Here is a 15,594-nt window from a genome sequence, read left to right on the forward strand (position 1 = left end):
AGTTACACTTTTGTCACTAGAGCTACTACTCCTAAAATTACATTCCCTGTATTCAGTTTTAGTTCTAATCAAATGAAGGCCTTTAGACTCCAATGTAGACCGCCATAATTAAAGTTTTTCCCAGGCTTTTTCTCGTCTTATCCACGAGAAGGATATCATCAGCAAGAAGCATACACCAAGAATCAATAAATATTTTTATAAAAAAAACCGTTCAATAAATATTTTGATAAAAAAATTGTAATACTTTATAGGTTCATAACCATAATCATCCGAGCATTCATGTTGAGCATTTACGTTAAGCAGCTGCATAACATGTTATTGAACTTTTATTTCCAAAAAAAACTATGCTAGACTCATATGATTAGTATGAGTAAATTTATTTGCGGGAAAAGATAAACTGTTGAAAGTAGATGGTAGATTGTTTGGTTTACATGTTTAATCACTTTAATTACCAAGTTGGATGACTTTAAGTACTTTATTAAAAGAGGTTTACATATATTTTATAAATTAGTAGCTCTTTTATAGTTGAACATTATTGCATCTCTCTCTCTCTCCCTCTCTACACACACACACACAAAAACATGCGCACACATTAAAACATAGCGGTTACCACAATAGGAAAAACAATGATCAATATGAAAGCAAAAACTCTTTTTCATTAAATGGAGTTGAAAGCATAATAGCATAGGTCAACAATCATGGTTCCATATCAAAATTTTCTCTATTGGAAACAATCAAGAATTATAAAAAATGAATATTTTTCTATTTTTAAATAACAGTAATCAAAACACCAATCCAAAAGGTGATAGTGAATTTAAAATACTCCAAAATGAAACATCCAAACCATGACTAAAATAGAAACTGAAACTAAGTCTGAAAACCTTGGTATCCTTGCCAACTATTTCTCTATGGACATCACATTTTTTTCTGGATGTGACCTCGTTGAAAGCTCCATAAGCTTGAGAATTATAACGAGTTGAACTAAAACAACGGATTAGAACTTGAGAATTAAAATGAGCCGAGTTCAGAGAAGGGAGCAAACCGAGGATACAAGCTACCACTATTCTGTTATAGTACATTGAATATTATGACCCATACATCATAATTCTAACTCTTATCATTTCAACCATTTTAAAAACAACAAAGAGTTGAGTTTGAACTTAAGGAGTACTGAAATGTTAATAATTTCACTCTCATTAAATCAATTCTTGCAAAATATTTTCACAGTAAGTGCTCAAATTTTACCCGAGTCACATTTCAAGGAAAAAAAATTCACATAAGTAGACATTTTTCATTGCCACTGTTCCAGATTTATTATTCCTTGTAAAATTAAAAAAAAAACAATTAAAATATTATAAATGAGGGAAATAGAAAAAGTAAGCCCCGCTTTCAATGAAATATTTTCACAGAAAACAAATATATTCAAGTAATGGAGAGACATAGGCTTGTGAATGAATTACCTCCAATATTTCAGATAAGATTGAGAAAAACTGGAAGCATTCTTCAAAGATAGCAAAAGCATTACTGTATCCATGCCTTATAAAATCAAAAAATGAAGAAATCTCCGCAATGTTAAGGGAAAGTTTGACAGGCGTGTCATCGTTGATTTCCTATAAAAAATATCAACGCCATAAATGCTACTTATTTTTTATTCTTGTGTTCGCTAAAGAAAAGCTGAAAAATAACATGAAACAGTTGCAAATAGGGGAAACAAATATTAACAAAAAAAAAAAAAACAGGTAGAGAAACCAGAGCACCATTTACATGGTAAAAGGGGAGAGAGTTTGCTTACTGAAAAACACTGATTGTACAATAAACACAGTTGCTCATGGGTTGTTCTTGTCTGATCACGTGCATTTCTGGCATCTTGTTGGAGCTACCATGCAAAGAAACAACAAAAAAAGAGGTTCATTAAATTACATATGATAAGGTTGGGACTCTGTACGTGAAATAAAGCATTTCACTCAGTATAGAGGATAAAAATCAAGCGAATAAGTTTGCTTTCCGGAAAGCATAAAATAAATAAAATTCAACAAACACAAAACAATGAAATCAAATGTTTCTTTTTGGTTTGGGATATCAAAGCCTTATATCATGTCAAATCACTGTTCATTGAACAGTTTATTGATTGTATTGTGATAGAAATCAAACCGCATTTTCTAAAGAAATTAGGGCACGGAATTTTTTTTCACCTATCTCAAATCAAACCAATACAACACCGCACAATGTACACAAAAAATATAAAAAATAGGTACGTAGAACTCGAGAGGTAGGCAATCTCTCCCAAATCTTATAATTTGAGAGGTCGACGATCACTCCAAAACTCTAACCCAAAACATATGAGCCCTATTTATACCATATTCATAGAAAACAAAATTAAATGAAAAATGACTCATTTAACATTTGGCGTCGTCAGAACATTACTCACCTTCCAAAAAAAAATATCTTGTCCTCAAGATGGAAAAACTTATTGTTGGATCAGTTCATACGGCTCACTTGTGTCGTCGTCATCTCATAGTCATTTCCGTTAAATCAAAAATTCATAATGACCCTCACTAACGCAGGGCTCTTGGGCCCTAGCTGGTTGGACAAAAGACCTCCCACCATTTCCTAGTTTCCTCACAATTTCCCTTTCTTCCTATTCAGCCCCTTCCTACTCATTTCAACTTCCTTGATTTTTCATTCCCCCTTCCTTTATTTCTTGGCTACTCTTCCACTTGCCCAGTCTATCTACTAATTCCGTCTTATTTATAGATGTTGTTCGTTGAAGACAAATAAGTTTTTTTTTTTATTTGATTTTAGATGTGTCTCTAAGATGTTTCCCTTCTGAGGGCCAACGAAGAGCGATGTGCCGGCTATACCTCGCCCGAGATGATCACTACCTCCACGCACTCCGCACTCTACCCGGCTCTCGTCCACCTCCCAGCACCTGCCCGTCCACTGTAGATCTTCCTTGTTCCCCCTAATCGGCCTCAAGTCACGCCATCCTCTCCCACTTGACGGAACCTCCAAGCCAGTCGGTGGCAACTACCGACACATTCACACATACCGTCCACACCTCAGCACATGCTCGTCCACTTTCGACCTTCCTCCCTACACCCTCTAGTAGGCCACAAGTCATGCCAATTGTTCCCAAAAGCAACCAGACAATTGTTGACATCCTCCACCCTTCTGACTACTTGCCACCAGATCGTCCATCTTCCTGCACCGTCCCCACCTACCATCGACCACCCTTACATCCTCCAGTCGGGCAAAAATCTCTCAATATCCTCCTAACGGCCACCAAAATCCATTTCAGACAACTCCCATAAAGTTATCCACCTTCCAGGCTTCACCCCAATCGATTTGACCACCAGCATTCTGCTAGAAAAGGTCGTTTTCATCCTTGTCTTATTTACCTTTCTCATTTCTGCAGTCATTATTGTTATTATTGTTTACATGTGTTGTGTTATTAAAGTTGAGGAATCGTCTTTATAACTGCTTGAATTCAGCAATAAAATATGTGTAGTTCGAGCCGTGGTTTTGGGTTAACTCTGACATCCCTCCACATCATGTCACTCGAATTTGCTCTCAATTCCTTCGTTCAATATCACAGCTCTTGATCTTCCTTAAGCTGTGACGCTGCCCTGATATCACATGAAGCCTTCTGGTTATTAATGCTTGCTTGCGCATGTTCCCAACAACGTCATTTTCATTTAAATATCCTAATGCTATAACTTGAAAGGAAGCATACTCTTTTTAAAAAAAACAATTGCAAATACCGTCAAATAAATGCCTTGGACACAAAAGAAATTTCAACATGCCCTATTTAAATAACTGACATGTTCAAGGACATCAACTTAGTCCAAACGAAAACTCAACAATTCATTCAGGCTAACAGGATTAAACCGGGTGAATACGCTCGATCGATTCATTTGGATATAACTCCTTCAAAGCATATTAATTCAGATAGCAAATATTTTTATTTGTAAAAGAAACTAAACGCATATGGATTCAATGATGATAAACACTTCATACGAATAAAGCTCAATCATAAATGAATTTATCATGCATATTTCTCTGTCAACAAAAGTCAGAAATGCATAAAAAAAAATAAATAAATGCATAAATCAAGTTTGGCAAATGAGAGGAATTATACCTATTTAAAGGGGTAGAGAGTGAAGGCTTCAGTCATGGGAGGAAGAGGGAGCCCGATCCGACGTTCGGCTTAGCGATGGAGAACCGAGCGGGGAGAAGAGGGAATTGGGCCGAGAGGCAGGCGAGGTCGAGTCGGGAGAGGCCTCGTTTGACAGAGGGAGGCCGAATGAAGGGAGCAGATTTTGGGGCAGGGGTGAGAAGCGATTTTCGGCACAAGGAGGAAGCGAGATCGAGCGGTAGAGGCGAAGCAGGTGGGGGAACGACAAGTCGAGCTGGATTTCTGTAGAGAGAGGGAGGCGAGCGGCTTCGGTTCAGAGAGGAGTGTGGGGTTCTTGTCGCAAAGAGGAGGCGAATCTCGTCATGAGAGGGAGGAGTCGAAAGAGATCGGATGCGGGGGGAGCTGCGACTGTCCAATCAGGGCGAGCAGTGCAGAGGGAGGCGATGTTTATCTCGAGCGAGGAAGAGGCCTTTCGGCTTCTTCTTTGTGAGGAAGGCGAATGACTCGAGCAAACTTCAATGCAGAGGGGAGAAGCCAAATCCGTGCGGGGAGGAAGAGAGTCGAATGCTATATCAGAATTTTGAAATGTGTCCGTTATAGGTGAATTGGCAGGGAAATCAATACCTTCCATGCGCAGAGGAGGCTTAATTGGAAAGGAATTAATCTTTCATTATATGTGGAGTTAATGATATATTTGAAATTTGAAATTTGAAATTTAAAATTTGTGGGCTGAAGTAATTAGCCCGAACTTAGCCCATATTCAGCCTAAGTCAAACTCGAAAAGAACCTGGGTTAAGCCCGGGCCCACGCCCGCTAAAAAAATGCATAGATTTTTGTGTCATTTGTGCGCTTGTAACCCAAGCAATATAGGTGTCATTCCTAGCTAAAGTTGACGTTCCGGACGCGTCAGTGAGGTCTCTTTCGACATCCGGGTTCATCCGTACAAACTCACAGGTGGGCAAATCAAATCAAGTCAAAGTCGTGTGTGGTGCAATGAGTGCGTGAATTGCAGCGTTCACGAGTATTCGAGTCACAAAGGGTTAACCTAAGGTCGTTTGATCGTATAGAAACTCATTTTAGGACTCTCTACATTGTGTTCTTTAACCCTTGCAACTAGAAGTTGAGTGCTTTGAACCACTCATGCGAGTTCAGCGAGTTCTTCACAAAAATGAATCAAGAAGTGGATCGAAGCTCTACGGGAGGTGAGCTCCATTACTAGTCCACTAGGATGATCAACAAGGAACTCCTAAGGCTAGATTATGGGTTCTTGGAGTATGAAACTAAGACCTCACTAAAAATGAGGTCAACAGACGTGTCGTGTCTTATTTTTTTTAATTATATTGTGTTGTCGTATCATATCGTATCATGTAGTGTCTGTGTCTGTGCTTCATAGATGAAAATCTATTTTTCAAGTTAAATAAGTTGATTAACACTACAACACATTGGGGTTGAGAGGATCTTGCCCGAATGGTAATCGAATGTACAACTATTTATTGTCACGATAATCTCTTACAATAATAATTAAGTGTGCGTTTAGCGTGGCTTCCAGGATGCGGCGTGGTTCACTACCTTATGTAATAGTGTTACTTTAATGCATTCGTCCCACATATTATATGTTGAGACGTGATTAATGAATGTTCTTATGCCGTGATTAGTAGCTAGCTTTCGGTTTTTTGTTATTATTATTATTATTATTATTATTATTATTATTATTATTATTATTATTATTGTTCCCTCTCTCGAAGCGCAGTTCCTCGCTTCCATCTTGACAAATTTGCACTACCACAACCTCTCGAGCTAATATTTGCAAGAAGGCAAAGGATCCTAAGAGAGTTACCTCACTGTAAAGTGAGAAAAAACTTTTGAATGATGAGCTCCTCACTGTAAGGTGAGAAAAAACTTTTTAATGAAATAATTGGACTTGAGAATGTTTTAAAATTTCTAAAATTTGTTTTCATTTTTAATGTAAGATATTAATCATAAAGGGTTACCACACAAACAACACATACATACAACAACAATATGTCTTTTTTTCAAAGACAGGTGCAACACAGTTGATGCACAACTAAACTAACTAAACAGACACAAAGTTTCACCAACATCAGTTTCCTTGTAACAGCTTCTTCTGCGGTTGTGCAACAGCTTCTTCAAATAATTACATCTGCCCACTTGGACTTTAAAAGTATCATTACGGTAATATTACTATTTACTATTGTATTTTTATTTTTTGTTTTAAATGTTGAGTTCCTCAATGTTAAGTGTGAAAAAACTTATTGATGTAATATTTGAACTTGTGATTTTTTTTAAATTTCTAACATTTGTTTCTATGTTTATACATGCGATATTAATCATATATGGTTACCTCACAAACAACACATGTATACAACGATAATACGACCATTTTTTTCAAAAATAGTTGCACCACAGCTGATGCACAATTGAACTAACCAAACAAACACAAAGTTTCGCCAACAACAGTGTCCTTGTAGCAGCTTCTCCTACACCGATTTTGCAACAACTTCTTCAAATTTCAAATAATCACTGCCACCCCAAACAAACCCTTGGTTAATAGGAAAACTTAATTCAAGGTGAAGCAAAAGAATCCCAAGATGAGACTTTTCCATATACAATTAAATCCTCGAGCAATGTTTAAAATTGGGAAATTGGGTATTCAGGTTTTTCATTCATGAAGCGAGGCATAAGGCTCAAAGGATTTTAAGGCGTAAGCCTCAAGTTTAAAAAATTCAGTAAATTAATAAATATTGTATAAATTATAAAAGGTATTAATTAAGAAATAAAATATTAATATTCTAATTTATTAAAACATTAAAAAGTTACATATAAAAATTCTAAGGAAAAGATAATAAGTTGTGAAAAATTAGAAGTAATTGTAACGTTTGGTTTTAGTACTCGTAACGCTAACATTTTGTAAGTTGGAAACTAAGCAAATGAGTCGAGACATGAAAGAAATAAGAACGAAAGGAGGAAGAAAGAAGAGAAGCAAAGAAAAGAGCGAGATTGATTGAGAAGAAGAGATGCCATGTGTGTAACCCTAACGGGAAAATCGTATCCTTGAAAGAAGATGAAAGGCCAGATCGAGAGGTTGAGAAAGAGGAAAACTCACCTTCGTGGGATGAGCCAAAGGCGTCACATCAATCTCAACGAAACTTGCAATTGAAGCCAGAGGAAAAGCCGTCTTCGAGCAGGCGAGGGCAACGGTGTGAAAATTTTGAAGCTGAGCACGACTGTGGTCTCCAGCGCAAGGTCGACAAAGAAGGGGAGAAAGAGGGCAACGAGTGTGGAAGTGGGAAGATCAAACCGAATGAGCTTGGTAAGTTAAGGATGTATTCAAGTTAGTATAAATATTGTTAATTACTAGTTTAGTATATATTTTCTAGTATATGCAACTTAAAAAAAAATATAACATAAATGATTGTCGGTTATTCTAATATTTAATAAATAAATAAATAGATGCTAATAAGAATCAAAATAATTAAATCATGACATCATACTTGCTATAAAATTAATAAAAAATAATAACAACGTTATTCGAAGAAAAAAATTTAAAGATCAAAAAATAAAATAAATAGTCATAGAATTAGTTCTTATAAACGTTTTCATGGAAGCCAAATTGAATGAGGCAAAGTCAAATTAAACGATTAGATTCCCAACTAATTAAATGAGGTGAATAGCCTTACTTTTGATCAATAGTAACATTTTGGTTTCATCTTCAACGGTTGCATTCATAGTTACTGTTAACTCTAAATTCAATTGCTAAATTTTATTCTAATTAATATGTCGTTATTGGTCGTATTATTGTGATGATTTGACATTTAGTGACAACTACTATTAAGCATTATGTACACCAAATATCTTGACTTAAATCAAATAAATTTATGAATGATATGAACTACAAAGATTGAATATATACCCATGCTTGACTATCATAAAGTTCACCAATTTATACACTAACGGGAAAACCTTAAGGTACTCAACAAATAAATGAAAAAAGATATTAATATTAATGTGTCTTAATTGGCACAACTTTAGACAGTGCTCTAATGATGTAGTATACAAATTAAGAAGTTATTGATATGTAAAAGATATAGTAAAACATAATGAATATTTAGAATTACCTTAAATGATCATATTAGATAGTAGAAACTTTAAAATGTTCTTATATTGATTTTACATAAAATTTAACCCATATGTATATTGTTTTCTTTTCATTGTGTTGATATAACTTAGAAACATGAGTACTCGCTAGCTTTTTAGCTCATTATTACTTTAATTTAACATTACAAGTTTAATCATTTAAACAAAAAATAAGCAATATAAAAGAAAATGTTTATATAAAACGAGGACAACGTGAGCTGAGCTAAATTGATACTTATTCTAAATTTTCTTTTATGTAGTGGCTCTTTCATTAGTTAAATAGTAGTTATATAAAATGAATATAGAAAAATTAAATTTTCACCTCCCAACTATCTGTACACGTCTTGTTTAATTCCAAGCCCCGAGCTGAGTGATAAAGTTAAAATCCTAATAACAAATTATGAAATAAAATGAGCTATAGACACATTAAAATATCAAAGTTAAGATATTAAATAAAAATATTGAAACATCAAAATATAACAATCAAAATAAGTTCACTAATCTTTCCCTCTGAATATAACAAATCATCAACATCTAAATTTCTAATTTTAAATTCTCTATTACCCTAATCATCCAATTCACCATCAGAAGAATAATCAACATAATGAATTGTTTACCATATATCTGATACTTATTCATATCAATATTATCTCTATTTTTATTAATTTTAATACAGTTATTTCCTCTTTTGCACTGAATAATCATCAATAAAAATCATAATTAATTTCAATAACATATTTTTTATGGATCTTATTTCTTCTTTTTTCTATTAATCTAGCGTGAGAGGTCTAAAATTTAATAAATGAGCCATATTAATATCACTTTTAATTTTATTTAAAAAAATGTCGGATAGCCTCAAAAAGTTCAGACATTTTTTAGGTAAGTCGTGCGCGTCTTAGCTTAACAGAGGCATACGCCTTAACTTGGGACAAAGAGGCCCAAGCCCATTACGATTGTTCTGTTTGTAGAAAGCGATGAGGTGGGCTTTAATGAACACCTCATGTTACGTAACTTCAAACAAAACTAAGGGTCCATTTGGGGCAGCTTTTTTTGGTACGGTTTGAAAACACAGGTGAAACTGTTTGGATAATGAGGTGTGGTGGCATACGACAATTATCTGTTGAAAAAGCAGATCATGGGTTCAACCCCGCGACACACAATTTCTTCGCGATTTTAACCTCGGGCTACTTAGCTTTCTCGAGTTGCTTTTGTTGTGGCTCTCTCGAGTTGTTTCTGCCCCAGTTGTCTCTTGATTCCTCGCCTCTCTAGATTCTATTTTTCCTTCATTACTCACGCCTCTCTCGCGCCTCTCTCGTGCCTATCTCGTGTGGCTCGCTCGTGGTTCTCTTGTGTCTCTCTCGAGCCTCTCTCACCCTTCTTTCGGCTTGCTCTGTATCCATCTCCTTTGCTCATTTTATGATATGGTTATCTCAAGGCTATTTAATGTTTTGTCATTTGCGATTACAGTACAAATATTGGTGATTTTAAGTTGGTGGCTTTTTCGTTTGCCTCCCCAAATTTTGCAATTAGGCATAGTGGATTTAAAGAATTAGGATGGTGGATTTTGCAACTTTGAGATGGATCTGTTTATTCTTCTCCTCCACTGATTTTCTGAGTAAAAATCCGAAAAATGGATGAAATTGGGTGCTTTATTTGTTGATGGCACAATTTCGGTTTCAGTTGCCATGAAAATTAGATGAACGAAGATGCTTGATTTGTTGATTGCAATGTTTCGGATGTAATGTATGTTTGCATGTTGGTTTACATTTTCATGCTATGTTTTCTTTGAAAAAAAATTTGAAAAATGGATGAAACGTGGTGACTGATTTGTTGATGGCTTTGTTTTGCTTGCCCTGGAAATTTGATAAATGATGGTGCTTGATTTGTTGATTGCAATGTTTTGCTTCATTTATGCTTGTCATGAACGTTTGGGAGGAGCTTTCATTATATCATATGGGGATTCCATGATTCGATGCTTGAGTTGAAATAGGGTGCATGATTTGTTAATGGCACTGTTTCGTTTGCCTAGAAGATTTGATGATTAAGGGTGCTTGATTTGTTGATTGCAATGTTTCGATTGTCATGTATGCTTGGTTGTAGGTATGAATTTTCATGCTATGCTTTCTTTGAGAGAAAATTTGAAAAATGAATAAAATATCTGTTGTGCTTGATTTGTTGATGACATTATTTCAATTGTCATGAAAATTTGATGGATGACGGTGCTTGATTTGTTTATTGCAATACTCGATGCATTTACGTTTCCCACGGTTGTTTGGGTTTTAATGTTTCGATGCAAGGTTTCGATGAATGAGGATGTTTGCCACTATAAATAATTGTCAAAGGTTAAGACAATTGCTAAGCATTATTGCAATGTTATTTTTCTTTGAGTTGTGGTAATTATTTTTAATGGAAAATATTTATGATGTTTAGTTATTTTCATGCTAGCAACACAATGGTTCAGGCAAAAAAAAATTAATTCATCTGCTATGTGGAATAAAGAAGCCAAACTAATAATTTGTGATCTCTGACTTAGGAGAGGAAATTGGGAATTAGCCCCACAACTTATAAAGATATCAAAATATTATAAAAAATATCAAAGAAAGTACAGGAAGAGGAAAAGATAGGATGCAAATTAAAAAATGGGTCTTACATCGGGATATGTCAACATATTTATTTCCAGAACTAGTGCAGATTGAGGTGATCACAATGACTCCACAAATATATTCGGCAGCATCCTTTGCGCAGCGATATTGACTTCAACAGGTTAATGAAGATCATTCGCATGTCCCTATTAAAGCATATAAATATCGCTTAAAACAATCTCTATCAAAAATATTAGAAAAATTACCTGTAACTTGCACCAAGGATGAAGAAAGTGCTGGGAAGATGATAGAGTTGAGAGAACCGATTACAGATGTCATCATTGGCGGCTCAATGAACTGATTGTATTTTTTTTGTTGCAACTTTATTTGCAATGTGTTGTGAAAATATTTAATGTTTAATGTATCAAAGTTTTATCCAACTATCTATATTTTGAGACTTAATTTTTTTTTACGTTCTTTTAAGTGTATTCTTTCCCACTTGGATGGACGATGAGGCAGCCATGAATAAAATATGTAAAATATTTTTTTATTACATGTTTTACTTTTGGTTTTGGAGGTCTATGATGAAACATTCAACCATAAGGGTTCTTCTGTACAGGGCTATCAAAACAGCTCGTTCGCAAATAATTCTTGTTCGAGTCGGACACAACTTTTTTACGCTCGATAAATAAACGAGTTAAACACGAACAAAAAATTTTTCGTTCGTATACGACTCATTTTGCTCGAAATACTAATCAATTTTATATTTTTTTGAAAAAAACCCAAAAGCTAATATATTAAAGAGAAAAGATACAGACATGTTGTATGAGTGGGCCCCAAAAATAGGCACCCAACCCACACGATACAACACACAAAAAAGTCAAGAATGAAACATATAAAAATAAAAATAAAAACCCAAAACCACTAGGGCGCGGAAAAAGTGTGGGTCATCTCAATTTAGTTCTACCTTTATCTTTAGTTCTCGGAAAAGATCCAGCTAACAAATTGGTAAGATGCGTATCAATACCCGAATTAACCAAAGTATCATCCATAAGATCACTGAGCTGAAGTAGATCATCATTCTTCTTCTTCCTCCACGAAGTGTAAACCTGTCATTTCTCTTCCGAAAAATCAGTCTAATGATGTGGTAGAGCTGTAGCAGAAAAAATATGAATCGTTGTACCCACATAGGTTCTAGTATATGTGAAGTATGAGTTGTCTCTACACCAGATACATCCTGAAGATGGGGAGGAGCAAGGTTCTCCTGATTATCAGTATGAACACTATCATTTGTAGGTAATGGTCCTTCAGTATTCTTTTCTATGAAGTCTGAAGGTGTCAGCATCACAACAATCGCAGTAACAGTAACAACAGTGTTAGGGGGTCCACAGGGGCAACAGACACTTTTTGTCTGGTAGTATCCTCCTCACATGGAACTAAAATGTCCAGAGTTGTGAGGTTAGCCTCATCTTTATTCACTTGAACCTTAGATTTCAAATTAGGATAGAGGTTATAGCATTTAACAAGGATATGTCCAAACATCTTATAGTTGGTACAATATGGAGGATTGTGTTCCATGACGATTTGTTGTCAATATCTTATATGAGTTGTGTCCAACCAAACTTCAGTAACATCAGGTAAGGTAATATTCTTTTTCAAAAATATTATGGTCACAAAAATTCTGGTTAGATTGAAGGTGGGAAGATCTAATTTCATAGGGTCCCCAAGGATGGCCCCAATAAAGTAGAGAGTTTAATGACGAAAAAAGTACAGCTAGAGACCAGGTAGATTAAATCATACTTGTATAGATGGAGGTTCATGATTTAGGCCGAAATCAGGAGACCATTTGAGTAACTTCATCGATTTGTCTGCGATATTAAGATATTTCTTCGAGAAAATTCGGATGTAGTCTTCAGTAACGGTTAGTTGAATCAAGACATGTCTCACATTCATAAGTCTCACTTTCCACTTCTCAGCTTGTTTAAGATCAACTACTCACCCATAATATATATATATGGAAAATGACAGCGACGCTGGCTCTGCTAGGGTTTTGCCATGGCTATTTCGAAAGCTGAAAATTACTGCTTTGATTCAGTAGTCGACGTCTGTTCGCATCGACGACAATTGCTCGCAGGCTCGCACAACTTTGACGATCGCAGGCCTGCATGACATCGTCGAACGCAGGCTCGCACGGCGTCGTCTTCCTTACGCTCCAACGTTTTCCCGCAAACCCGCATAACGGTTTCGGCTCCGTCTGTAGGCTGATTCGTCTTCCTCAACGTTCCATCTCGACAGAAGCGTCTTCGACTTGGCCTCTGTTGGCTACGTCGTTGCCAACACTGCTCGCTGTCGCAGTTTTGCGGTGCTTCTGTCGACCGTTGCACTGATCTCCTGTGGTGTTTCTGTGAAGCACGCTAATGGCCACAGGGATTTCCTACGCCGCCGCCCTCGTCAGTGATAACCCCGCCAAACCCTCCTATGCTACAGTGGTTCACAAATGCAACTTCTCTTTTCATCTCGCAGATAGTCCGATATTCCCACAGATGTACCATGATTCTGTTGCATGACATGGAGATTGTAATCTCATCAAGAACTTAGAGAAAACGGCGAGCAAACAAGCAATATTCTTCTCTGATGTTGAAATCTCAACTCGCGCAGGAAAATACAAATTTACACTAGCTGGAAAGTTCCAATTAAGTTGCCCAAAGATGGAAATTATCAGGAAGGTTTCTGAAGACTTCAAACTAGTTGGGGTCTGACAGATGGGTCATTTCAACAGAAGACATGTTATGATACAACTGAGTATAGAAGAAGATTACACAAGGGTTTTCTCAAATAAATTCATCACAATAGAGGACAAACATATGAAATTGTTCAAATGGATCCCTAATTTTGATCCCAGTCAAGAACCCCCAATTGCGCCTAAACGCTGAAAAACACTACCAGATGTAGAAGAAATCTGGTTTGGTTCTACTCACAATAGTTATTGGCAAAAAATCATTATGGAACAAAAAAATTACTATTGTAAGCACTGCAAGATGTTTGGATACCCGCAAGAGAAATGTTTCAGATTGCACCCACAGTTGAGAACCGATAGTTAAAAAGCAAGAACATATTGTTAGTGCACCCCACGTGTCTGAATGCGCTCCCAACAAACCTGATGACAGTCAACCTAAATAGGGAATCACCACAAGACAAGATTTAGTGTCTTCCCCTGGGAACCCTTCTCCCGACCACACTACAACTGATAATGTTCAAACCGAAAATCAGGATAGCCCCGCAACGAATGCATTTCCTTCTACTGCAGTTGTAAAATCAAATCAGACCGAGGATCACATGAGCAAATATTCTGGTGAAGAATGGCAGGTTTACACTTCTCGATGAAAGAAAAAAGCTGGGGGCACAGTCCAACTTGGAAACTTAATGAATGATACTTTGGATACTCTGGTCAATGGCACGACACATCAAAGTTTGTTATCTGTCTCCGCTCCTAAAATTAGAGGAAGAGACGGGACAAAATTGGCTCGTCTCTAGCTACTTGTTTTCTGCAAATTTTAATTTTTTGAGTCTATCTGTATCTTTTAGTTGGGATATTAATGTACTTGGTATCATATGGGTACGGTGTCTCTATTGGACCCTCTCATACAACCTTCATGTATTTTCACTCTTTTAATAAAATCAGCCCTTAGGCTTTTTAAATATATATATATATAAATTGTGTGTGTGTGTGTGTGTGTGTGTGTGTATTTTTAGAAAAAAGTCTGAGGGCAAATATATTAATACGAAAAAGATACAGAAAAATTGTATGAGATGATCTAAAAGAAAGTCCAACTCATACAATACAACACACAAAAACACAGATAAAACAAATATACAAAAAAATAGTGCGTCGGCTTAAAAGGGCATAAAAGTGTTAGGGACGTCCAACTTTAGTTCTCATTCCTCTAGTTCTCGGAACTGAGTCGGCTAACAAATTGGTAAGATGTGTCTCATTGCCCGTAGTAACCAAAGTATCATCCATCAGATTCCTGAGCTAAAGTATATCTTCATTTTTCTTCTTCCTGCTAGATGTGTAGACCTGTCATTCCCCATCCGATGATTGAGTCATCTGATCTACATATATGTATATATATACACACATTTGAGAAAGCACAAAGGCTAACATATTAAATAAAATGTAAGGTACAAATAGATTTTGTGTGAGGTCCCTAACATGGCCCCGACCCACATGATAACCACCATATCAAATGGTTCCAAAATGAGAAAATACAACAAAACACATAAGAGACCTAAAGAAAAAGTCAAAAAGTGTTAAATACGAAGTATGGGTAGCTGGAGAGCGATCAAATTTTGACTTGCATCTGCCTCCGGTTCTAGGGAATGAGCTAGCTAATAAATTGGTAAGATTAGTATCATTGTTAGTACTAACCGATGTATCATCCAATAAATTCCTGAGCTCGAGTCGTCATCCGTTATTCTTCCTCCTCGTATATTGTCATTCCTCATCCGAAAATTGACTCACCTGATCAGCAGAATGTTCTCAAGTGTGCAAGATAAGTGTAGGTTCTTGAACATTAGAAACAACTACTTCTTGTGACAGCTGGTCTTTTATCGGATCGAAGAAGCACTCCCTTGTGTCTTGGCATATAAGTGTGTTTTTTCAATAACAGTGAGTGGTATCAACATCGCATTTCCATATATCTATATATATATATATATATA

General features: G+C 36.1%; 1 protein-coding gene across 1 annotated transcript in view; it reads right to left on the reverse strand.

Moving 5' to 3' along the window:
- Positions 1 to 1,641: 1,641 nt before the first annotated feature.
- LOC110029813 overlaps positions 1,642 to 15,594 on the reverse strand; it is a 29,102-nt gene continuing 15,149 nt past the window's right edge. The window contains exons 8-9 of the mRNA XM_020732271.1: positions 1,793 to 1,876; positions 1,642 to 1,674 (exon numbers count right to left, since the gene is read on the reverse strand). Coding sequence (XP_020587930.1) covers positions 1,642 to 1,674; positions 1,793 to 1,876 — 117 coding nt within the window. The remainder of the gene's footprint in view (positions 1,675 to 1,792; positions 1,877 to 15,594) is intronic.

Source organism: Phalaenopsis equestris, unplaced genomic scaffold, assembly GCF_001263595.1.
Source record: "Phalaenopsis equestris unplaced genomic scaffold, ASM126359v1 Scaffold000606, whole genome shotgun sequence".
Lineage (NCBI taxonomy): Eukaryota > Viridiplantae > Streptophyta > Magnoliopsida > Asparagales > Orchidaceae > Phalaenopsis > Phalaenopsis equestris.